Source organism: Mesoplodon densirostris, chromosome 7 (genome assembly GCF_025265405.1).
Source record: "Mesoplodon densirostris isolate mMesDen1 chromosome 7, mMesDen1 primary haplotype, whole genome shotgun sequence".
Classification (NCBI taxonomy): domain Eukaryota; kingdom Metazoa; phylum Chordata; class Mammalia; order Artiodactyla; family Ziphiidae; genus Mesoplodon; species Mesoplodon densirostris.
In genome coordinates, this window is record NC_082667.1 from 41,118,395 (window position 1) to 41,143,744 (window position 25,350).

The following is a 25,350-nucleotide window of genomic DNA, read 5'->3' on the forward strand; positions in this document are numbered from 1 at the left end:
TTCAAGATGCAAAAATAATTGTTTCATGCAAAATAAGTAAAACAGACCTGTAGCTTATTGGTAAAGATGGGGGGTGGGTGTTGTTCTGAGGGCACTGCTAATAAAGGCTGTAAAAAAACCCACTGTTGATATTTTCAAAAAATCGTTTGTTCAATAATGCTTTATATATCAATAATAGATTAATTCAAATATAATCCATATACCATAAAATTCACCCATTTAAAGTGTACAGTTCGGTGGATTTGAGTATATTCATAAAGTTGTGCAAGCATCACCACTATCTAATTCCAGAACATTTTCATCACTCTTAAAATAAACCACATACCCATTAGCAACCACTCCTCATTTTCCCTTCCTTCCAACCCCTGGCAACCACTACCATATGTTGTGTCTCTACGGAACTACCTATTCTGCACAATTCATACAAATGGAATCATACGACATGTGGCCTTTGTGACTGGTTTCTTTCTCTGGGCATAATGCTTCCAAGGTTCATCCATGTTGTAGCATGTATCAGTACTTCATTCCTTTTTATTAATAATATTTAATTGTATAGATATACCACTTTATTCATCAATTGATGAACGTTTGGGTATTTCCTTTTTTTTAGCTATTATGAATAATGCTGTTATGAAATTCATGTATAAGCTTTGATGTAGACATACATTTTCTTATTCATTAATTCTTATGCAAAAATTCACAGCTTAGAATTACAATCATGTAGACAGTATAGGACATATGGGTTCCCAGATAAACTTTCTTTCTTTTTTTACCAAAGTCTTAAATATAATGTATTATTTTCCAGGAGACCTAGAGACCTGGGTTCAGTAAAAGACCTAGCTGCAATACTTTAGCCCCAGAAATTCCTGGCTGATTTGGAAATAAGAATGAAAATATATTCAAATAGGTGACTTAACAGACTTGTTTGGATAAAGTCCTTGTCTCAAACAGTGGGGATTTTTCAGATGAGGTTAAAATTCCAAAATAAACAAAAGAAATGTGAAACAATAGATTAGCAAATAGAAAGACAAATTAACTTGATGTGAATGTCATCGATTACTTTACCCAATTGAGGAAGGCACTTTCTCGGCTCCCTGCATTGCAGATTTACTACCAGGGAGAAATCTAACATGAATCTGCATGTAGAAGAGTGGACCTGCCTTCACTTGGGGCAGGGGGTGGGTACAAAAGGGCTCTAACTCCAGTACAATGAAATGTAGTGTCACCATGGAATTCTGTAAAATGTGATAATAATGGAGTCTACTTGTGTACTGTCATTAGAAAATAATACCTAGGGCCTCCCTGGTGGCGCAGTGGTTGAGAGTCCGCCTGCCGATGCAGGGGACACGGGTTCGTGCCCCGATCCCGGAGGATCCCACATGCCGCGGAGCGGCTGGGCCCGCGAGCCATGGCTGCGGAGCCTGTGTGTCCGGAGCTTGTGCTCCGCAACGGGAGAGGCCACAGCAGTGAGAGGCCCGCGTACAGCAAAAAAAAAAAAAAAAAAAATACCTAAAAGAGTGACATTTGGGGCTTCCCTGGTGGCGCAGTGGTTGAGGGTCCGCCTGCCGATGCAGGGGACACGGGTTCGTGCCCCAGTCCGGGAAGATTCCCCACATGTCGTGGAGCGGCTGGGCCCATGAGCCATGGCCGCTGAGCCTGCGCGTCCGGAGCCTGTGCTCCGCAACGGGAGAGGCCATAACAGTGAGAGGCCCGCATACCGCAAAAAAAAAAAAAAAAAAAAAAAGAGTGACATTTGGAGATATCATTAAGGGAAAAAAAAGCTTATTTGTGATCTAGCTGCAGAGGTAGAAGAATTTATGTTAGAATTGAAACTTTTACAATAATAATGATTTGACAGGTTTTTCTAACATGAAGGAATATGTGAAAGTTTTTAATTATAATTGACAACATTATGTAAAATTGACTAGAAAGTGCAAAAAAAGCAGCTTTGTTGATATTGATAAATTGAGTTGTTTTTTGACTTGTGTAATATCCCTTTGAATTCAATGTTAATAATACTGAGTTGACACAAGAATTGGTGATTTAACTTAGATTAGGTGATTTAAAATTAGCATGCTTTTGTATAAAAGTCAAATCAATTATTTGTCAGTGTGGATGCAAATATTCAGGAAAATGATTCTTTGGTACTTGATTCAGTTACTGGAACACTTTCAAGTTTGTTTGGAACAACTTGGGTATGTAAATCTCTACTTTTTTAACTGTAACTTTTATGAAATCTTAATACAGATTGGGAACTTCCGGTGAATACTAAACATCCAAATTGAGATGTGTAAGTGTAACATACACACCAGATTTTGAAGACTTAGTATGAAAAGAAATGTAAAATATCTCATTAATAATTTTTTACATTGATTATATGTTGAAATGATAACTCTTTGGATATATGTTGTGTTGCATAAAGTTTATTACTATTATATATTAATTTCACCCATTTCATATTACTTCTTTTAATGTGGCTACTAGAAAAGTTTAAATTACATTTGTGGTTTGCATTATATTTCTATTGGACAGTGCTGCTCTAGTACCTTAATGACATATTAACAAGCAAACAAAAAAGGTCCATTTTTTTTGGCATAGATATTAGAAAAAATGCAGAACAATTTATTTCTGTCATTAACTGCCAATGGGAAATATTGTACATTTTCAAAATGTGAGTAGTGCAGCACAGTAAATAAACATATGCAATGGAATTAATAGCTATGCTGACACATTTCAAGGTTGTGGAAAGACAAGTGAGAAGATGTGATTCGTGTGAAAATTCAGATGCAGCTGGCATTAAAGTGTGTTGTAAACTAAAGAGAATTTTATATACAATAAGTGACAGTAATTCAGACTGAAATGGTTGTCTTTTTAAATTCATGTGCAAGACGTGGAACACCATCATATGACAGTTTTGCAAAAAGAGAAGAGAAACTTCTTTCTAAGTACATGCACTGGTTACAGTGATTATTCACTTCTAATTATTCCCATTTGGTAAAATATAAATTTTGTAAAACAAGTTTGAGGCCCTTCTGTTTAGTTAGAAATTTGCTTAATGGTTTGAGAGAAGCAGTGATTTTGAACCCTCAATCAGTTATCAAGCAGTAAATAATTGATAATTATTCTAAAGCAAAAGAATGAAACATAAGTAAAATTTGGAAGTAAAACAGGGAAAAGGCCAAACAAAAGCATCATTTTGAGCATTTTTTTCTAGTTGCATCAAAATTAATTAGTGTTTTCCTGGAAGTAGAAATCTTAGCTTTTAGATACCTTGAAGTTTTTGAAGCAAATTACTTCTCAAAAATCTTTTCATTAGAACTATAATATATCTTTTGTGTGTGTGTGAAACATACTCCAGAATAATTAGATTTTTTTTCTACAAGTGAATCCTTGTGATCCTGGTGCAGCCTCTAGCAGTATAAAGACAACTGCAAAATGTAAATTTAAGTCATCTTTAAATCAGGGCCAGAGGTGTGACCAGTGGCCCCTGTCCAGGGGGATGAAGGGGAAGCAGCCCCTGGGAGGAAGGGGAGCCTGTCAGAACCAGCAGTCACGCAAACCCAGCTCCACCAGGACTGGTGGGCTGACGGCGAGCTAAACACTAGAAAGCACCTGGACAAGCTCCAGAGCAGAAGAGGAGGGGCTCGTCTCATTTACATTCTAGTGAATCCAGAGAAAACATCATCAATAACTTTTCTGTTTCTAGAAGATGTATGACTTTCTCAGTGTTTAGCATTTGTGGTTTAGCTTGGTTTGTGTACATTTGCTTTCTCATTTGTATTGGAATAACACCCCCTCCCCAAACAAAGCTGGAGTTTGGGGTGGGAAGCTGTACGTCTCTTTGAAATGCCACAGGATAGGAGAAGCTGGGAGCCTGTGCTCTGTCCCCTTGCCAACGTGGGGACAGGGGAACACAGAAGATAGATGCTGGCAGAGAAAGAAGGGAAAGGATGAATCCCCCACGTAATCCCACATACAATGTGGCAGAAGGAGGGAAGGAGAAGTCGGCCCAACACTAAGAAATGACCCTGGGAAGAAGAGCCTGAGGTAGAATATCTTAGAGATGTGGGAGTCTGCTCAGGCATTGGCCTGGGAAGGTGACCTCAGCCTGAGGAGGGAGTAGAGTGGGACTAAGAAATGGGCCAACTGACACAGAGGAATCAGTAGAAAGAGGCTGAATGTTTGCTGGTGGGAGATAAGACCTAGAATGGGAGAGAAAACCACAGAATATCTCAAGTAACTGGGAGAGCCATGAATAAGAAATACATATTTAGTCGAGAAATTGGTAATGATCAATTTTGGTGAATGCTGCATAACCTTCTTAGCTGTTCCAAGAGAGAGACAAAAAAAGATTTTTGAGTTAAGAAAAAAATTAATCCTTGGAAAAACCATCCATCACATCTATCAAGGTGGAGTTACCTCCTATTTGGTAAACGATTATGATAAGGTTAATGGTGATAAATCACAGGGAGTGACCCTAATGACTCTCAGGGAGGTGATTACATTGTCAAACCCTTAATAATTTCCTGGGTCTCCAGCCCAGGATTCCTGAGAGGCAAAGAGGCACAGCGTCAGAGAGAATGAACACTGGGGACAGAGGGTGTGGTGTGGCTAAAGGGCCATGGTTTTTAGGAAGAGAGGTCTGTGAGAGACCACTGTTCTACTGCACTGGTAATATTTATTATTACATCGCTGCAGAACCTGAGTGCACCAAGTGGGGAAAAGTACCCATGGGATTACTGAATTTACTCATCAAGTAAGAATTACTTATTAAGAGGATATATGAGCGGAATTTACATATGTAATAAAAAAAATTAGCTGTCTAATCCATACACCTGTTGAGTCATCATTTGTACAACTTATGGGCTGTAACAGTTGAAAAACAAATAAATCTTTACCTGGCACTGTCTTTGGTACATTTTTAGTTCTTGTAAGAGCTTCTGATTTTCATATTGTAACTTATTCCTGCTTAACTCTATTTCACTCACAGCTGATTTTAATTTTTCAATAACAAAGTCATCTCTTTCATTGGTTTCACAACTGGTATCTGGTTCCCATATCCAAGGAATTTCAGAGCTGCTGTCTTCTATGCCCTGTTTTTTACTATTTAGTGGAGTTTGGTAACTTTGTTCCTGTTTCTGAGAAATATGAAAATTGTGTCAGTTAAGTGAAGAATATCGTATTTAAGCTTACATAAAGTTCAAGAATGATAGAAAAGAATTAGTAAAAACATCTTTAAATATATTATTAGATAATGAAGCTTTGTCCTTCATAATTCAGTCTTGTGTTTATTCTAAAACCTCAATTTCAGGTGGCATAAAGAGAAAATATATCTGTATAACCTCAGAGCAAAGATGCAGAGTAGAGTAGACGGCTTTTGCTAGGGAATTCTTATTCAGCAAAAAAGAAAATATAGAAGATATGAAAAAAAGCATGGATTCAATTACATAATAGTTGAAAATGTCTCTATGACAAAAAATAAACAAAATAAAACAAAATATCTGGATTGTACAAAAAAGTTGTCAACATGTATAACAAGGGTGATTTCCGATGTACAAAAACTTCTACACATCAATAAAAAAAGACAAACAACACAAAAGAAAAGTGGGCAAAGTTTATGCACAGGCAATTCACAGAAGAGGAAATGAAAAAGGCTGAGAAACACAAGAAGAGATGCTCAACCTTACAAGTAGTCAGAGAAACGTAAAGCAAATGAAGTCAAGGTTACTATTAGTCCATCAAGTTAGTAAAAATCAAAAGACAGATAGTCCATGCTGGTGAGAGTAGGGGTAGTCTTGTTGCCTGTTCATGAATTATAAATTACTATCATTTTTAAGAAAGTAATCTGCTAATATTTATTAAAAATTTGAATGAACATACCCTTTGGCTCAGCGATCATTTCTAGGATTTTTATTTAACAAAAGGAAAGTATTCGTATTTAAAGATGTACATACAAGGGTATTTGTTACACTACTGTAATAGCAGAAAATTGGAAACAACCTGAGTGTTAGTTAATAAGGAAATGATTGAAAGAATTATGGTACATCTATGATATACTATGGTATATATGATATATATACACTATATACTTTGAAATATTTTAATTAAGTAGTGACTCAAAAGGCTATTCATGGCTTATTAAGTAAAAAAGCAAAATTTACAAAAGAAAAATATACAATTTCCACACAAGCATATATTTACATATTTGTACAAACAAAAGAAAATGTATGTGAAGATAAACACCTAATTGTTAACAATGCTTATATTAAATGGATAAGAATGGAATAGAGGATGAGGCTATCAGTTTTACATCACATTATTTTGTATTGTTGAATTCAGAGAACATGTATAACACATAATTCAAGTAACTTAAAGAAAGAATGAAAAATAAGTATATATCAAACAAAAATGTTTCTTACCAGCATTAATAAAAATTCCAAATTCCTTAGGTAAGCCTTTAAGGCTTATTACAATCTAATATCCAACTCGCCAGCCTTCCCTCCCGCCTACTGCCCCTTCACCTCCCACATGGACTTCCAGTCAATTGGCCCACTTTCCATTCCCTGAATTTGCCTTTTGCTCTCTTGCCTCAGTGACTTTGCTTATGTTATTTCCACCACCTGGAATACATTCTCTCTTGTCTCAAAATATAGCCATTCTTCTTCTAGGCCCAGGCCTAGTCCCATCCCTGCTGGAGGATGTTTCCTGACTATCTCAGTCCAAAGTTTTCTCTTACTCCTTCGACCTCCAAAAGGATTTGTATCCTTTTCATTCACTTGTCATTAATTATCTGTAAACCTGTACATGTATTATCTGTGTCTAGGCTGTAAGGTTCTAGAGTGCCAGGACCAAGCAATCTTAAGACTTTCTAAATGACTTGCTGATAGGCATGCAAAAACATGTTATTTAATGACATAATACAATGGAGACTTTTAATAGCACCACCTTCTGAGACATACAGACTAAAGTCACCATTACAGATATTTCACGCACTTGTAACTCTATCCAGTGTTGGACCTACTCTGGTTATTTTCCCTTAGTTGGCATTTGTATCTGTAGAAGGATTACATGCTGAATGGTAAAGAGAGTAATAGTATTTAACCTCTAATTTATTCTGATTTAGAGGATAGTATTAGATAATGTACCTGAAATTGATTACACTTATCAGATAATACTTTTTGTTGAGCATCTAAAGAAACCAGATGAGTCTGATATAGTATCTCCTGCTTGTCCCATTCTCCTGACTTTGCTCTAAATTCCTTTAAAAAGTGGAGAGAGATATATAAATTGAAAAAATTATTCATTTTAAAGCACAATGAACAGGGCTTCTTTCATTTGTACATCCTTCTTCTGAGAAAAAAAGTAAATCCATTCTTTCCCCGTTAGGAAAACAAAAAAGTATCAAATCACTCATCTTGTATTTACTAATAGATATATCTTCTAATTTTTGCTAGGAAAGTATGGAATTGAATCCGCTATTTTATTTTTATTTTTAATTTTTATTAGAGTATAGTTCCTTTACTGCATCTTTTTAAAAATAAGGATTTTGTTTGTTAAAAATGTAAAAATTTTTTATAACAAATGCTGATAACAAATAGCGGACTTTCAAACTATTTTTTGCATCAAACAGTACTTCCTTTCTATTTCCTGAGCTGACACCAGAAGTTTTTTTCCCTTCTTTCATTCTTTACACTCAGTCACCAAACCTTCTCCCTTGTTTTTGAGGGGGTGGGGCTTGGACTGATTTAGTGACTTTGTTCCCTCTGGCTTTCAAAGCTGTTATCCCAGGTGAAGCCAAGATTGACCCATTCTTGAGAACAGACAGAACAACCATCTCAGGCCTCCTTTAGGCAGTACCAACTGGGCTAAGCTGGGGAAGAAGTGGTAGAACTACTTGATACAGCATGCTCTCAGTTCTTCACCATTTTGCTCAAGTAGTGTCTTCATGGAGCCTGGTTATCTGTTCACAAATTTATAAGAGGAAAGAATGTGGCTTTGGGAATCCCAAAGAAAACTTCACTGCTTCTCAATTTTGCCTAGGGCTGGCCATCATATCTCATCTTTCTGTCCAGGCTGTAAGCAACTTAAGGGTAAGGACTATGTATTTCATTACTTTTGTATTGCTCACAGTGCATGGCAAAGTGCCAGGCACCACTTACATGAATGTACAAACAAAAGCATGGTATTAATATATCCAAAAATGTAAACATTTCTCACTAAATTTTGCAAAGAAAACAATGTGGTTGGAAACAAACTCTATAGCTACTAAGTCCATAGCGATATATTACTGAATGTAGATACATGGCATGAATGCATTGATGTTTCCAATTATCAACTCAGTAGTATTAATTGTAGTATTAGTAGTGTTAGTGTCCAGCAGGTACTGTGGAGAGAGGAGAATTTGGAAATATTTCATGATTAAAAGAAACAAATTTTTGAAAGAGAAAATCAATTTATATATAAAATAAAGTAGGGAAATGTACATGTAAATAATTTTACAGTATTAGTACAATAATAGTGCCACATAAAAGCCATGCAGATGATGCCATGATTATCTTAGCCATCCCCAACAATATGTCAATTGGAAAAGAGTTCATTTGGCTAGAGAGATCGGTGATGTTTTGAAGATGGCTGAAATGACTGGATTGGCTAGCTGGAAAATAAATATACTAATTTAGAGAATGAACATCTTGCTTAAAATGAGAATATGGCATTTCATATTTTCTATAGAGAAATGATTTTAAGGAATATTTGGGGAAATCTTCATTTTATAAATCCAAAAGTCCCAAAATAATCAGTGGAAGAAGGCTATAAATTGGGAGGCTTTTATAGTAATTAAAGGTGACCTGAAATTGAGTGGTGGTAATAAAGATGGAGAAATATAGATAGACCCTGTTTTAAATATATAATAATACCCTGATAAATAGACCATATTTATTAAGATAAATGGAGACAGTTCAGTTAAAGTTATTGACTTTGATTCTGACATTTGACAATTTAAAATTAGGTACATGAAAACAGGGTCTTCAGAAGTAGTGACAAATTTACAAAACTTGGTACACTTCAAATCAGTACAAGGTGGATTAAAAAATTGCTGTTTAATTTAGAAAGGAGTTTTTGGAGTCAGAAGTCAAAATGTGGGCAAGGTTGACTTGCACAGTTCATATCTTTCAATGATATTAATACTTAACACCCAACAATCTCAATCTTGACAATAAATATTTCCCAGCATGCTTTAGGAGGAGGCAGGAACATCAGCCTCACTTCCTTACAAATTCTACAACAGGTAGAAATGAGGCCAAGAATGAGGCCAAACAAGGCTAAAAATGTGTGTTACAAACATATAGACTGGTCCTTATAACAGTCCTGGCTTCCTTGGTCTTACAGATGTATTGGTTTCAAGATCAGCAAGCAAGCAAGCACAATATCTCCAGCAGTCATGAGGCCATGCAAAGACAGAGAAAGCTTTATAAGGATTTTGTAGAGACTGGAGGTGTCGGCCCAGGGTCCAGTTCCAGAGGCTCTGTACACTTGCCTAAACCTCCAGAGTAAGTTTTCCGCAGCTAGAAACCTTTTCTGGGTCTTTAAGTTTGAGAGTGGATCAGAGGCATTACAATCAAAGTTTCTAGCAGAAGCTATGTTATTATATATATATTTTTAATCCCTCTACTAAATCTTGAGAAGTAGAATGACCATTTCTTTAGTGATTACTGTATGTCAGGGACTCTACAAACCTCCACTTGCAAGATAGTTTTAACTTTCTAGTATGAAAATTTTCATACTTACATAAAAGTAGAGAGTAAAACAAACTCCCATATACCCTTCACCCAGCTTAACTACTGTCAACTCAGTCCATCTATATTTCATCTATCGCTTCACCCTTTCTTGTTGGAGAATTTTAAGGCAACTTCCAGACTTCATGTATTTTTACCCCCAAATGCTTGAGTGTGCATCTAAACACACATATATTTTTTTCTTCCATCACCACAATGTCACTTATATTTTTAGCCCCATTTATTGGTGAAAATTGTAATCTCTGTGAAGTTAACAGCTTGTCTAAAGGTCACAGGGCAAATAAACGAGTCAGTCAGGTCCTATTTTAAGTTGTAAACTGTCAGGTTCTTCCACTATAGCAAGCTGCGTCCCATTGCTCGATCACTGTACCAGTGTATAAATGTTTGTCCCCAAGGAGAAACATGCTTAGATGTAGACTAAAACTGGAATAGCCCATCTCCTACACATTAATTTTTCAGATGCCTCTAAGCAAAAACAGGTACACGAAGCATTTCTGTAATAAAATAGATTAAACTGTTTCTACATAGTGTACTTAAAAATTTTTGTATAAGTACAAACATATCAAGTCATACTTTGCTACTAATTTCCACTATAATTTCATGAGATACATTTTATATAAATATTTAGCTCCCTAAATGTAAAATGTATACACACAAAGTACTTAACTTAAGGCTTTTTCTTTGTCCAAACAATTTATATGAATGTAATTCTCCCACTAATCCCCATGAGAAGTCAATCAAATGGAACATCAGTGACTTAACTGCATTTTCAGTGAAAGCTCATGTATACTACGTCGCAATCTTTGGGCATCTTCTGTGAGACCAGAATATTTCAGAAGCCAGTCGAGTTACACCATTGCAAGAGCCAGGGACTTATACACAGTGCATTTTCCTAGAGGGTCAAACTTACTTAGTGGTAGTAATTTTGTATTTAAAAGAATGTACATTTATTATTCAGTACAATATAAAATTTGCAGGAATTTAAAAACTAAAACCAAAGACTTCCAACAAAGTTCTTGCAATAGTCTGGTTTTAGGACTGTAATTCCAGATTTTTTTTTTTTTTCCTGCTCTTAAAAATATTTTGGAGGAGGGCTTCCCTGGTGGCGCAGTGGTTGAGAGTCCGCCTGCCGATGCAGGGGACACGGGTTCGTGCCCCGGTCCGGGAAGATCCCACATGCCGCGGAGCGGCTGGGCCCGTGAGCCATGGCCGCTGAGCCTGTGCGTCCGGAGCCTGTGCTCCGCAACGGGAGAGGCCACAACAGTGAGAGGCCCGCGTACCGCAAAAAAAAAAAAAAAAAAAAAATTTTGGAGGAAAAGTTTGAGAAGGACTTAATTGAAGAGTCATGATAAAGATGAAGAAGTATGAAACAGGGCAAGGACAATTAGACAGGAGAAAAGACAGAGATAAGAGGCATTAGACAAAGGAAAGGGGCAAATCTGGGCTGGAATATGAGAGTAAGAGAAAGGAACAGATCAAAGATTCCTAAGAGGCTTCTACGTGGTTGACTGGGAAGTACAGAACCATTACCTATTAACAAAGTAGAAGAAACTGAAATCATTGGCTGACAGTGGGAGAAGCTGGGGTTTAAGGCTTGAGAACAGTGAAAAAAAAATGACTGGGATAACATGATAGGGGTCAACTTGAGGTCAATTAAAAAACAATGATTGAGCAGCACTGGGAATTTAGCTAAGGTTAGAGAACAGGAATTCATGCTAGAATCTATTTGCTGTTATGTGACCAGTAGCAGGAATGCTCAAGGGCACAGGGAAGAAAAATAGCTGGTTTATTTTTTCCAAGGTTGGAAAGTTAAGGGGATTAAAATAAGTATCTATGACATAGTAAACCTTTATAGGGACTGAGATTTTAGAAGTTCCGGGTAACATGGGGTAGCTATATTGGAGTGGCACTACCTCTTCAAAGAAAAGATCCTAAAACTTCAAGCTCTGTTCTGAAAACTGCTATGAGGCTTCATTGGGATTTAAGTACCTAATAGTTAAACAGCCATTAAAAGATTTACTAGACACTTTAAGTGACCCCAGGGATGTCCTTCAGTTTCACTCAACATCTGCAGTTCCTTTGAACTTTTTTTTTTTGCTCTCCAAAAATGCTGATATACATAAAAGATGTATAAATTGAAGTGATGTTTTAATTCACTAAGTGCCTGAAGGGAAGGTGCACTAAGAAAATATATTCAATGAGAAGTTGATTTCTAATGGAGTTTGTTACCACAGCGGTACATGTCATTGTGTACACTAGAGACAAATAGCCCTCAACAGCAACAACAAAAACCAATCTCAATACACAGGGAGAAACTAAGAAAATATAGCTCACCTCTAATTTCTGGTTCAAATTGCTCAGTTCAAAGGGTATTTCTTCTTTGACACGTGGTACTTCTTTTTGTCGAAATTTATTTTGTTCCATCTGGTGTAATCTCAGTTTTTCAAAGCTATTAGTTAGTTTGGAGAACTGTAAATAATACAGAATGATAACATTTTACTATTGGTTATTCCTAACTCGATTTCACGATAGTTCTTTTCTTGTGTACCTCTTTCAAAATTTAAGTCACGATTAGGAAATGCAGTAAAGCTTAAATGTTCCAATTAGTGAAGATAGAACCAGTTATTAAAACTAAAGTATTGAAGCTGAACGCAATTCCGCTTTCGTGTAAATTTGGAACTTCATTAACTGCACAGTTAAACAGCGATTCACTTGATAAAATGTTTTGTTCAGTTTTGTCTTAACCATATATAGCAAGCCTCAAAATTTAAAACAACCAAGTTTTTTTCTTACTTTTATTTAGTGACATCTTGTGTTGACGATTTTAATTTCAGTAAGTCAATCTATAAAATAACCGACTTATACTCCATTTAAGAAAACCGAGGACTTAATTTAAAAGATATAAACAACATACACTTATTCATGTTGATATAAGTTTAAATAAAATTAAATATCAAGCTTGATATAATCTTTTTCTTACCAGTAATTCTTGTTATAACTTAGACTCTGTATTATTTTTTTTCTTGCTTCTACCTTCAAGTAATTGATTATAAGTGTCATGGTCTATCAACATCTGTGAGGAAATTTCTAAATAACTTAACAAATTATTTTGTTTTTATTTTTTATCTTGAAATAAGTATAGATTCAGAGGAAGTTGCAAAGGTATTACAGAGAGGTTCTGCGTCCTCTTCACCCAGTTTCCCCAAATATTTACATCTTATTGAACTATATAGTACAGTATCAAACCCAGGAAATTGATGTCACTACAATATATGCATGAGTGTATCAATAGTTCATTCCTTTTTATTGCCCAGTATTATTCCATGGTATGGATGTAACCACAGTTTGTTTGACCATTCACATATTGAGACATTTTTGGTTGCTCCCAGTTTTTGACTATTATAAGTAAAGCTGTGAACAATTGTGTCTACTTTATCTGACAGTAATGTAGTCATTGCTGCTTCCTTTTTCCTTCTCACATTGTTTTTAAAATTGATATATAATTCACCGACTATCAACTTCACACTTTAGAGTATATACTTCATTGGTTTCTAGTATATTCGTAGTTGTATAACCATCACACTATCTAATTTCAGAATATTTTCATCACCTCCATTAGAAACCCTATATCTATTAACAGTGACTACACATTTCCTCCTTCCCCAAGGCCTGGCAACAACTAATCTACTTTCTGTTTCTATAGATTTGCCTATTCTGATCATTTCATATTAATGGAGTCATACAACATGTAGTCTTTTGTGTCTGGTTTCTTTCACTTAGCATAATGTTTTCAAGGTTCATCCATGTTGTAGCATGTATCAATATTTCATTCCTTTTAATGGCTGAATAATATTTCATTGCATGGATATACCACATTTTGTTTATCCATTCATCAATTGATGGACATTTGGATTGTTTCCACTTTTTGGATATTATGGAAAAATGCTGCTATGAACATTTGTGTACACGTTTTTGTGTGGATATATGTTTTTATTTCTCTTGGGTTTATACCTAGGAGTAGAATAGCTGGGTCATATGGAAACTCTAAGTTTAACTTTTTAAGGAACTGCCAACAGTTTTCCAAAGTGGCTGTACCACTTTTCATTTCCAGTGGTAATGTACAGGGTTCTAATTTCTCCATATCCTCACCAACATTTGCTGTTATCTATCATTTGGTTATAGCCATTAGCAGGTGTGAAGGGGTATCTCATTATGGTTTTGATTTGCATTTCCCTAATGACTAATGATGTTCAGCACTTTTTCATGTGCTTATTGGTCATTTATATATCTCCTTTGGAGAAATGCCTATTTATATCTATGCCCATTTTAAAATTTGGTCTTCTGTCTTTTTACTGTTGACTAGTAAGAGTTTTTTCTTTTTAATTCTGGACACTAGTCCCTTATCAAATATATGATTTGCAAATGTTTTCCCCCATTTTGTCAGTTGTCTTTTCACTTTCTTTTGGTGTGCTTTGAAGCACAAAGGTTTTTAAAATTTTCATGAAATCAAGTTTACCTAATTTTTCTTGTGCTTTTGGTGCCAAATCTAAGAAACTACTGCCTAATCCAAAATCATGAGGATTTACTCCAATATTTTCTTCTAAGAGTTTTACAGATTTAGTTTTTATATTTAGGTCTTTGATCAATTTTGAGTTAATTTTTGTCTATGGTAAGGGTTGAACTTAATTCTTTTTCATATGGATATCCAGTTGTCCTGTCACTGTTGAAAAGACTATTCTTTCTCCATTGAATTATTTTGGCACCACTTCTGCTTTCTTTTGATTAATATTTGTAGGGTATATATTTTTCTATATTTTTTTTCTATTTTTTACTTTCAATTTACATATGTAGTTATATTTGAAGGAGTTTCTGGAACACAACATATAGTTTGGTTATTTTAAAAATTTACTCTGTAAATCTCTATCTTTTAACACGTGTATTTAGACCATTTTCATTTAATGTAATTATTATTATGCTAGGGTTTAAGCCTGACATTTTTTGTTTTCTGTTTGTTGTCCAGATTTTGGTTTCTCTGTTTTAGTTTTCCTGACTTCCTCTGGGTTCTTTGAACATTTTTTAGAATTCCATTTTGATTTATCTATAATATTTTTGAATGTATTTCTTCGTATAGCATTTTTAGTTATTGCTCTAGGTGTAATATTATAGATGCATAGTTTATTACAATCTACTGGTGTCAACATTTTACCAGTTCAAGTGAAGTGCAGCATCTTAGTTCTCTTTATGTCCCTTTGCCATGACCCATTTCTAACATTATTGTCTTTAAGAAATTTCTCAATATACATTAAGAATCACTTTAGACACTGTTATAATTTTTGCTTCAGCTGTCAAACAATTTATCAATAGAAAACTCAAGAGAAGTAAAGTCTGTTGCATTTACCCATGTTTTCACTTTTTCCAATTTTTTTCTTCCTTCCTGATGTCTCAAAAGTCTTTATCATTTCCTTTCTACCAAGAGAACTTCCTTTAGCTATTCTTTTAGGGCAGATCTATTACTGACAAAATCTCTTAGTTTTCCTTCATTTGAGAATTTCTCAATTTCCTCTTGATTCTTAAGGATATTTTCTCTGAACATGGAATTCTGGGTTGACATTTTTTCTCTTTCAGCAATTGAAAAACATTCCACTTCCTTCTGGCCTCCATGGTCTCTGATAAGAAATCCATTATCTGAATTGGTTTTTCTATATAGGCAAAGTGTTATTTTTCTCTTCCTGTTTCCAAGACTTTGTCTTAGTTTTCAGAACTTTGACCATGATGTGTCTTGGTGTAGATTTGTTTGGATTTATCATATTTGAGTGTCACACAGCCTCTTGAATCTGTAGATTTACATCTTTTGCCACGTTTTGAAACTTTTCAGTCATTACTTCTTTGAATACTTTTTCAGTCCTACCCTTTTTTATCCTCTTTTCTGGGACTCTGATGATACAATTTTTCAACCTTTTGTAATAATACTACAGGTCCTTGAGTTTCATTTTCTTTTAGTCTGTTTTCTCTCTGTTGTTCAGATTGGGTAATTTCTATTTTGCTATGTTCAAGTTCACTGATTATGTCCTCTGTCCTCTCCATTCTGCTTTTGAGCCTATCCATTGAATTTTTTTAGTTTGGTTACTGTATTTTTCAGTTATAAAATATCTAACTGTTTGCTCTTTAGTTTTCTTTGCTAAAACGTTCTAATTTAATTTGTTTCACGGATGTTTGTAATTGCTCATTGAAGCATTTTTATAACAGCTGCTTTCAACTCCTTGTCAGATAATTCTAACACTTATATCAACTCAGTGTTGGTGTCTCTTGATTGCCTTTCTCATTCAAGTTGAGATCTTCCTTGTCTTCGGTGTGATGAGCGATTTTTTAACTGAGGCCATTTTTGGGTATTGTGTTACATGACTCTGGATTTTATTTAAATATTGTGTTTTAGCAGTACTTTTTCTGACAACATCCTAGTAGGGAAAAATAGAATGCTGCCTCATTGCTGTCAGGTGGCAGGGAAAGTCCAGGTCTTAACTTGGCCTCAGCTGGTAACTGGGAGGAGGTGTTCCTAATTACTGCTGAGTGGGAGTAAGAGTTCAGGCTCCCCATATTTTTCACTGACACCACTTTGATTGGAGGGGCATAAGTGCCTTGTTACTGCTTCTCACACGGCCTTCAATGATGCTGTAGTGAGGGGAGTAGCCCTGTTGCTATGGAGAGGTGGTGAATGTCCTGACTCCTCATTAGGCTTCCTCGGATACCATTCCAGAGAAGAGGAGGAGGGCTGTCTCATCACCACCAGATGGGCAGAGAAGTCCAGGCTCTCCACATGGTCTCCACTGACACCATGGGCTGGGGAGGGCCTTGTTGACACTCAGTGGTGATGAAACTCCTGGATTTCCACTCAGTCTTCTCTGACTCCATCCAGGTTGGGGCCTGGGCTACCTCATTACAGATGGTAAGGGTGGAACCGAGGCAGTCCACTCAGTCTCTGCTGGTGAAGTGTGTTTGCAGCCATAGTCTTATTCTGTGGCCTTTGGCTAGAGTCAAGCAGTTATAATCTAAAAGTGTTTAATCTTGGTAGGTTGTCTTTTCTTCTGGTTTTTCACTTGTAGGGAGCAGGCTTTCCTTGGGGCTCTTTTTGTTTGATTGTGCCCACTGGAGTGTCTGGGTTGCTGGCTTCTCTGTTATCCAGTCTGGGATATGAGAGGTAAAAAGAAATTCCAGGAACTCAGCACCATGTTGTTCCTTGGGTCCCAAGGTCCTAGCTGGTCTGTCTTTCCTCTCCACTTCTCGGAGTCTTCTTATTGTTTTATAAATAATGCCCAGGATTTCTAGTTCCATTTAGCAGGAAGAATAGGGGAAAGTAGATTGACTCCACCTTTCCAGAAGTAGAAATCTCAAATATATATATAATTATAGTTTTATAATGGTTAGAAGGAAAAGAAAACACCCCATTTTATACAAGGAAGCAATTTCTACAAGAAAGTTTTGACAGAGTTGAGTTTTTTAAGGCAGAGTGTGGTAAAATGTACCCTTAAGGTATTTTAGGAAAATAAGGTTGTAAAGAAATGAAGAATTTCAAAGAAAGAAGCAGTAGAGTGAGCCAGCAGCAACAAAAGCATGTTTGCCACAAGATATCATTTTCTGGTTAGAAAATGACATATTACTAGTTATTATGCAAACCAAGTCAAATACATAGTACTTTTCTTTTTCTTTTTCCCTCCTTTCCCCTTCCTTCTCTTCTGCCTTCCCCCCGTAACTCTCTCCCTTCCTTTCTTTTAACCAGAGAAGAAAAGAGAGGCAGAAAACTGCAGCGGAAGCATATAGCTGTTCTCTCAACAACAATGTAGTGTTTCTAAAGTGTATTCCATGAAACACTTGTTTATGGTGTTTACACTGTAGCTGTGCTATGGTGTTAGTTGGTTTTAGTTTAAAAAACAAAAGGGTTCCATGGTCAAATATGTTTGAAAAATGATGGATTAAAAAGGCTAAATGGATATTTTTAAAGCAAGACTTCTCACAGCCTGTAATACGCTACTATGCACTGTGAATGTCCAGGAGAAGAGGAAGAGTAAATAGCATTTCCTAAGCTCTCAGTGTTAGTACACAGAACAAATTTTTGTGAAAATTGCCATAAAGACATTTGTTGGCTAGCTGGCAGCTGAGTAATAAAATAGAGCTTCAAAGCATCAAATGGCAAGGATTCATATATTAAATGACTGCTCAGTGCCTGTAAACAAGCCCCAAACTTTTTAACAACAGACATGAAAAAAAAATCCAGAAATTAAAGATCTGGTAAGCTGTGACTGAACTCGTTAAATATAATTTAGAGATGGTACTTAACTTGTGTCTAGATTTCTGTATTTTTTCAAACTTATTCCAGGTTGTGATCTCTTTGTTTATACTGAAAAATTATAGTGATTCAATATTTATGTTGCTATGTTAGAGCTTCATCTTTACAGAAAAAGCAAGGTTGATTGACTTAAGTGTTAAATGCTTAGAGTCTTAACTAGGAAAACCCATATAAAGTTTCACAATTCAAGCTACCATCTAGCAGCAGCTATTTAAATTGCAGGCAAAATATCTAGGTAGACTTAAGAGCTAGTCTTGTAAGATCATACCCATTAAGTGGAATCAAATACTTCATATTCCTATTGTAATGGCTGATCACCTCCCTAAAAAGGTACGTAAGGAGGAACTTTAACTTCTTTGGGCTCCTTTAACTATATTATCATCTGTGAAATCTCTGCACTCCAAAAAAAGCTGGTTGTAAAGTAAAATTCATTATCAAACCATATGTGCCATTGATTAATTTACTAAGTGAAGCAAGGCTACAGTACCTACGAGACCTGAGATGCTCAGATGCTTATTGCCCTATGTGTCACCTGTGGGAAGAAAGAGAAGACTTTTTGCTTCCTAGCACAGTGGGGAGTATAATATAGGGATAAATCAGAAAGAAATCAGTATCCCTCTCATCATATATGCAGAAGCCCTCTCACTTATGAAACAGTCCTACCAGTAACAAAGCAATAAAGACCAGTTTTGTTCTTTCAAATATCTATTTCATAATAACAAACCTCCATATTTTAAATTGCCATAGAAGAAAGGACACCCCTAGTAGGAAGTAGGGACTACAAAAGATAATACTTTGTTGTTGTTGTTCACAAAGCTAATTATCATGATATAATTAATCTACTAATCACTTGATAAATAGAAAGCCATTAGTCTAGCACTGTGCTAAGAGTTAAAGGGATACAGAGCTGACAATCTAATAAAAGAGACAAAATCAATACACATAAAACAATGAAAGACAGGGCCAAACATATAACCTGTAGTTGAAATACTAGAACTTTTGCTTGTACTAAAAATAATTCATTTTAAATTTTTTAAATTTTAAAATTAACACAATTTTATAGGTCAAAACATATACCAAAACATATGATATTAAACTGTAATAAGTTTCCTTACTTGAGCTTTTAGGGTTTGTAGTTGTCCTTCATAATTCTGAGTCATTGCTAAGTTACATTTTTCCAAACTGGCCAACTTCTGTCTAAGGAACCCCACCTGAATTAAGAATAAAATTTAATTTTGATTTTCCTAAATTTTGCCTGACAAAATCAGAAAATGTACAAAAGAGGAGTACAGTTCAAATAAAACTGCTGTACCAAACCAAGAATAAATATTTGTACTGTGGTTCTTAGAATAGTTATTAATAATTAAATTCACAAAAACCAAATGTAGCTAGCACTATTCCACTGGGTACACATTAAGACAGTATGGTATGGATGTTTGACAAAAGATCCTTCTCACCAGCACATTTTAAAGCAAGATTTAAAATTTACTTCGTATTATCTTTTTGGGAGGCTTGTGTCATCGTTCCTGGGGCAGAACCCCTGCAGACACACTTCAGCTTTTATTTTAGGTGCTACTACCTTCAATGGGAACTCTGTTTTAGTGGTGTTGTGGAATAATTGTTACATTTTTATAAGAACTAACAAATTAAAAAGAAAAAGAAAAATGTCTAAGAGGAGTTCTTAGGGATTTGGCTTACAGAATTTGCTTAAAGAGTAGGCAAGGCCCCTGTTCGCACATCTGTATTGTGACAGGTACAAAAGTGAGAAAATAGTCCCTTCCATATGCCAGGTCTTATGACCTGCCTCTATTGCTAACTAACTAGGCCAAACAATAACTTAGTTAACCATGATAAAAAACTAAGTTCCATTGAGAGGCCATTAGAGGTAGAAAAACAGCCACTGAACAAGTTGACTTGATGTTTTAGTTATTAGCATGTGATCAGTAAACATGTTTCTTATGCCTCACCCCAAAGAAAAATTCACAGACATGAAAGTCCACATCAGGTGAAGCGTATGCCTTTCCTGAACTCCTCTGCAGGCCCGAGAGCACTCAGACCTCCTACTATCACCAGCTTGGCCACAAGCACCTTCACCGGGGCCCAGGGCATTCCTCCCAAGTGGGCGCCCAGGTATACACACACTCCCTTCACCAAACTGTTTTCTCTCTTGTTCTACAATCAAGGTTTTACCTTTTACTTCTTTTAGGAAATATTTTTTTAGCCGATGAGGAAAGGCAAATGCTCCTGAACTCTGCCTCATCCAAAGGCACAGCTTTGTTGACTACTTTGTTTCTACAGCAGCAAAAGCATGGACATCTTTGCTTGCAAACAGTTTTTATCTCACATACATATTGAATGTCTGTTTACTTTACTAGATGACATTGACTAGACTCTATTTCTGTCTGCACTGGCAAATTACTACCAGTTTAAGCTCTGTTTGCTGCTTATTTGATAGAATACATTTAGCACATTGTGACAGAATTTCAAGCTATAAATGCTATTGCTGATGCCTGATAAAAAGTATATGTAATGAAAAATATATTCTGACAGAACAAATACTATTTATAACAGTCTGAGGAATTTACAATTTATTAACACATCTATGCAGTACCTCTTGACCTTTCTGTTCTAAACAAATTTGTGCATTTGCCAACTCTTGATCCCGAAGATCTAATCGTGTCTCCAGAGCCTGTATCTTCCTTTCCCAATCCAGTTTTTTGTTGTTTACCATGATATCAATTTGTTTCATTAATTCCTGAAGCTCAGCCTCACAAGGAGAAGCTCTGACAATTGTAGAAAAGTAAAATACATTTAAAAAGAATGAAATGTGAGAACAAGAAAAATTATGATCTTGCTTTGAATAGCTTGATCATTATTTCCTCAAATTGTTCAATTATTTAAATAGGAAGAATTCCGAAAACCAGAGGTTAACATTTTAAATTAAAACTAAAAGCTAATTTCAGAGCTAACAGTGTACATACTTTTCAAAGGCATTTTAAAAAGTACAGTTGCTGCCATAATATAATGCAATACATTGATAAAATCACTGCCTGCATTTCTCTTATGTACTGGTGGTAATGCATGGATCTCCCTGACCCAAAAGTTTTGACTTAGACAAGGGAGTCCTAAAATGAAAAAATATTGTGTGGATTATGTCAGAAATAAGGTCACAATAAAGAAAGTTAGTTTAAAAATAATAAATAAATCAATTAATTAATAAATTAATTAATTTTAGAGTGGGCCAATTTGAAGGAAAATTCTAATTATGAAAAATGATTCCATGCTCTTACATGTAAATATATATATACCTATGTGCTTATCATAAGTTGAGGAGGTTTGATGGCAGGTCAGCTGGGGCTTCAGTTGTGCCTTCCAGGGAGAGAGGAACAAGCCCAGGCTAGGTAGGACCAGATTCAAATGTACTATCTGGGCTACACTGCTGCTCCTTCGGGAGAGAAATTTGGTGTGATCTGGCTGGTGGTGTCTCTTTGGAAGGAATCTAAGTGGGCAGGTGTGGGCAGAGTAATGTAAGATTTTAGACAATGGGGATACTATTAGTCAGAAAAGTGGTAATATTTTGGGTCTAGGAAGGTCTAATGTGTTTGAAACAAGACGCTTGATGATAACTAGAATTATAGAGACCGAGAGTTGGAGAGATTGCTAAGTGCTCCCAGGGTAGAGTTCTCCTTCATAGAAGCTGAAGCATTCCGCAAGGACCTGGTATAAATCCAGTCATTCAGCCTGGATAAGCAGGTAGATGTTGAGGCCTCAGACTTCAGCTTAAAGAACACACAAATGTCCAGATTAGAAAAGCAAGTTACTTCAGTGTCCATTCAATGGTGCTGATAGGGCTTCCAATATGTTTGCATAGCTGGGAGGAAGGCAGGAGAGGCAGGTGTAAAAGACATCATTTCCTCCATTTAGTTTCACCAAATCAGAATTTTAGGGCTAATTAAGGATCATTTAGCATTTTTAAAAAACTGAAGCCCGGCGACATCAAGGTCACACATTAATTAATGGAAGAGCCAGAACTAGATCCTAGATGGCTGCTTTCCATCTTAATTAAGCTCCTTCCTGTATACCACACAGCAAAAGACATGGTGTTTTGCGTAAGAACTTGCTTGAAAAATGTAGTACAAATTAGCTCTGTTGCAATAGGTTTAGAAATAGGTATTTGAACTCAAAGAACTCAGAATTTCCGCAATCCCTTTCTCAAATACCCAGAGTCACCCTGAACAAGGGATGTCCCTTTGATTGGCTTATTCAACAGCAGATTCACCAGTTTTGACACCAGAGAGGTTTTAAGTACAAAATGCCATTCTTAAGTCTTCTAACATTCCTGGGCTAAGGCCCAAAGGCTCTCAATTTTTACTTAAAACCTAAAACAAATCTGAGGAAAGGAAATACTAATTCCTCTATAAAAAACTTGATTGGATTTTGAGTGAAGTTCTGATGTGGGGAAAAACAACAGAACGAAAAGAATGGTTTCCACACCATTTTCATTTCATAACAACATGTATCACCCTTTACTGTAAATACATTTTGTTTATTTTTTTCTGCTGGTGTAAGCTCTGAAAGAAAAAGGACTACATCAGTCTTGTTCATCACTATCTCCCCAAGGCTTAGCACAGTGCTCCAGCACATAGCAGATGCTCAATAAATCTCTGAAGAGTCAACAAACGAGTATTTTCCATTACTATCTCCTTAGCATATAGGAATGTACCATGCTAATGGAATTAAAATATAGGCCTAAAGTAGAGTATGGCATAATATGAGCTACTCAATCAGTATTGTTAAATAAGTGACCAAAATGTTTATTTCCTGGTTATGACTATGATATGCAAAAGTCAGAATATTAGACTTCAAGGTGGAAGGGCTTTTACAAGTCATCTAGTCCAACTACCCATTCAGTGTTTGCATACCTTCCACAAACGTTTCTGGAGAGAATCATCTATCATACCCCACTGATCAGATTCAGCAAATCTAGGACAGAGCCCAGATTCTGCATTGGTAACAAAGGTATCAAGTACGTGCCACTTGGTGCATGCCTAAGTTTGTGTCTATTTTGTAATATCACTGCCAAGAAGTCACCCAGCCTAGGTCTGAACTTTTCCTTTAGCAGGTAACCACTGTCTGAGATTGCATCTAGACAGAAGTGGGTTTTTTAAAGTTCTTTCTTTTTTTTTTTTTTTTTTTTTTCTTTTTGGTATGCGAGCCTCTCACTGTTGTGGCCTCTCCCGCTGCGGAGCACAGGCTCCGGACGCGCAGGCCCAGCGGCCATGGCTCACGGGCCCAGCTGCTCCGCGGCATATGGGATCCTCCCAGACCGGGGCACGAACCCGTATCCCCTGCATCGGCAGGCGGACTCTTAACCACTGCGCCACCAGGGAGGCCCTAAAAGTTCTTTCTTATACTGAAGAACTTTTTCATCCACTGGTCCTAATTTGATCCATTGTAACCATTGAGAACAAATGCCTTTTCAACACTGTAGACTATAAAATACTTGAATACAGTTATCAATACACTGAATACAGTTATCAGTGTACCTCCAGATTCTTCCTGAGTCTTCTCAATGTTCAATATTTGAGACTGAACATACTAACAGACAATGCCAGAATATACGGTAATGGATTCTGACCCAAACCTTTGCAGCAACAGTCCTAGAATGGTCAAGAGTTGGTCAATGACTGACAGCTTCTCCAATTTTGCCTCCACTTCCAACTCAGGACCAACCAGAGAAAGGCAAATATGTTCCCCAAACTAATCACATAGGAGGCCCTGCTTCTAACGATCCTGCCTCTAGCTTCCCCATGTCGACAGCCTAGGGCTGAGGCATACCTGAAGCCTTCTGGTTTTTCACTGTTAAGCCTTCCCACTCTCCTTCCTGTCTTTGAGTCTGCCAAATGCAAGTGACAGCTGACTCCCTTTTTATAGAAATCTTTGAATAAATAGCCTTCATTTGTTCTTATTGGGTGGTCTTTGTTTATTTTCACAAGTTATCTTTATTTCCTTCAATTGCTTGTAGAGATTTTTTTTTCTCTACCATTGACTACCTAGTATACTGCCTAGGAAATACTACCTGCTTAATATACAGTTGTTGAACTGTGTATTAGTTGAAGAAATGAATGACTATTTTAAGATTTTCAGAACCTTCATAATCCTGGTGGCTCTCCTCTGAACAAGTTCTTTCCTGTCTGTCGATTTCCTCCTTGAAATGTATTGTTCAGAACTTTTTAACATGGTACCCAAGGTATAGTCTAATTAGCTCAGAGAGGGACTCTCACATCCTTTGTTTTAGGTGATACATACTTTCATTCAAGCAGATGAAGATCACCTTAGCTTTGGATTTGGGAGGGGGAAGGGTAAAGCAGTGATATCATATGACTTTTAAGGCGAGTTTTTTTCTTGCTAAACATGCTTTTTCCTTTTAATGCATGCTACGAGTAAAGTCACCTACTCACTATCTTGTGATTGTTTCATTTTGGGGGATGCTCCAAGGGCAGGGATTTATATTTATTTTCATTACATTTCAGTGTTACAGTTTCAGTCTCTGTGTAGGTTGTCATCACTGATTCTTTAAGGAAGCAAACATTCACAGGTGACTTCTACCCACTGTGAGAGGAACTAGGAAGATAGAGACACAAGACCAACTGCCTGTGTATAGGAAGACTTGCAAGGCAGGCAGGTACAGTAACAGATTGATGAATACATACAGTTCTTTTGGGAACAGAAAGGAGGGGCTCGAATACCCCTTGGGTATTGGACAGTGTGGACAATCACAGAAACCTTCCTGAAAGAGGTAACATCTGAGCTTATATTTTGTGATCCTGGTACTGTCAGAGAATATATTCACTATACCTCCCAATTTTGTGTCAGCAGCAGAGTTGACAAGCATTACTTGTTTTACATATACATTTTTTTTCATACAAGTGATTGTTAGATGTCATAAAGGACAGGAGAGAGGACAGAGCCCTCTGGCCTTCCATTATCAAGCCCTTCAGGGTCACAGTGATCTGTTGATTATTTCTTTTATTATAATCAGATGTTAATCCACTTAATTAACTTTACTTTTTTTCCCACAAAAAATGTGGTAAAAAGCCCTATAAAATATGCCAAAGCCCAAGTACATCTCTGTCTATATGTTCTCTGATGCACCAGCATATTTGCACTTTGAAGCAAGGCTGGTCTAGCATGCAGTGATCTGGGTGCATCCAT

At 36.3% G+C, this 25,350-nt stretch overlaps 1 protein-coding gene across 8 annotated transcripts in view; it reads right to left on the reverse strand.

Moving 5' to 3' along the window:
* DEUP1 (deuterosome assembly protein 1) overlaps window positions 1-25,350 on the reverse strand; it is a 220,634-nt gene that overhangs the window by 51,073 nt on the left and 144,211 nt on the right. For 6 of the 8 annotated variants that reach the window (XM_060102846.1, XM_060102848.1, XM_060102847.1 and 3 more), the window contains 4 exons: window positions 20,747-20,918; window positions 19,251-19,346; window positions 12,129-12,263; window positions 4,899-5,138 (listed from right to left, as the gene is read on the reverse strand). In XM_060102846.1, the coding sequence (XP_059958829.1) occupies window positions 4,899-5,138; window positions 12,129-12,263; window positions 19,251-19,346; window positions 20,747-20,918 (643 nt within the window). The remainder of the gene's footprint in view (window positions 1-4,898; window positions 5,139-12,128; window positions 12,264-19,250; window positions 19,347-20,746; window positions 20,919-25,350) is intronic. The other 2 variants (XM_060102851.1, XM_060102852.1) reach the window with 2 other exon arrangements.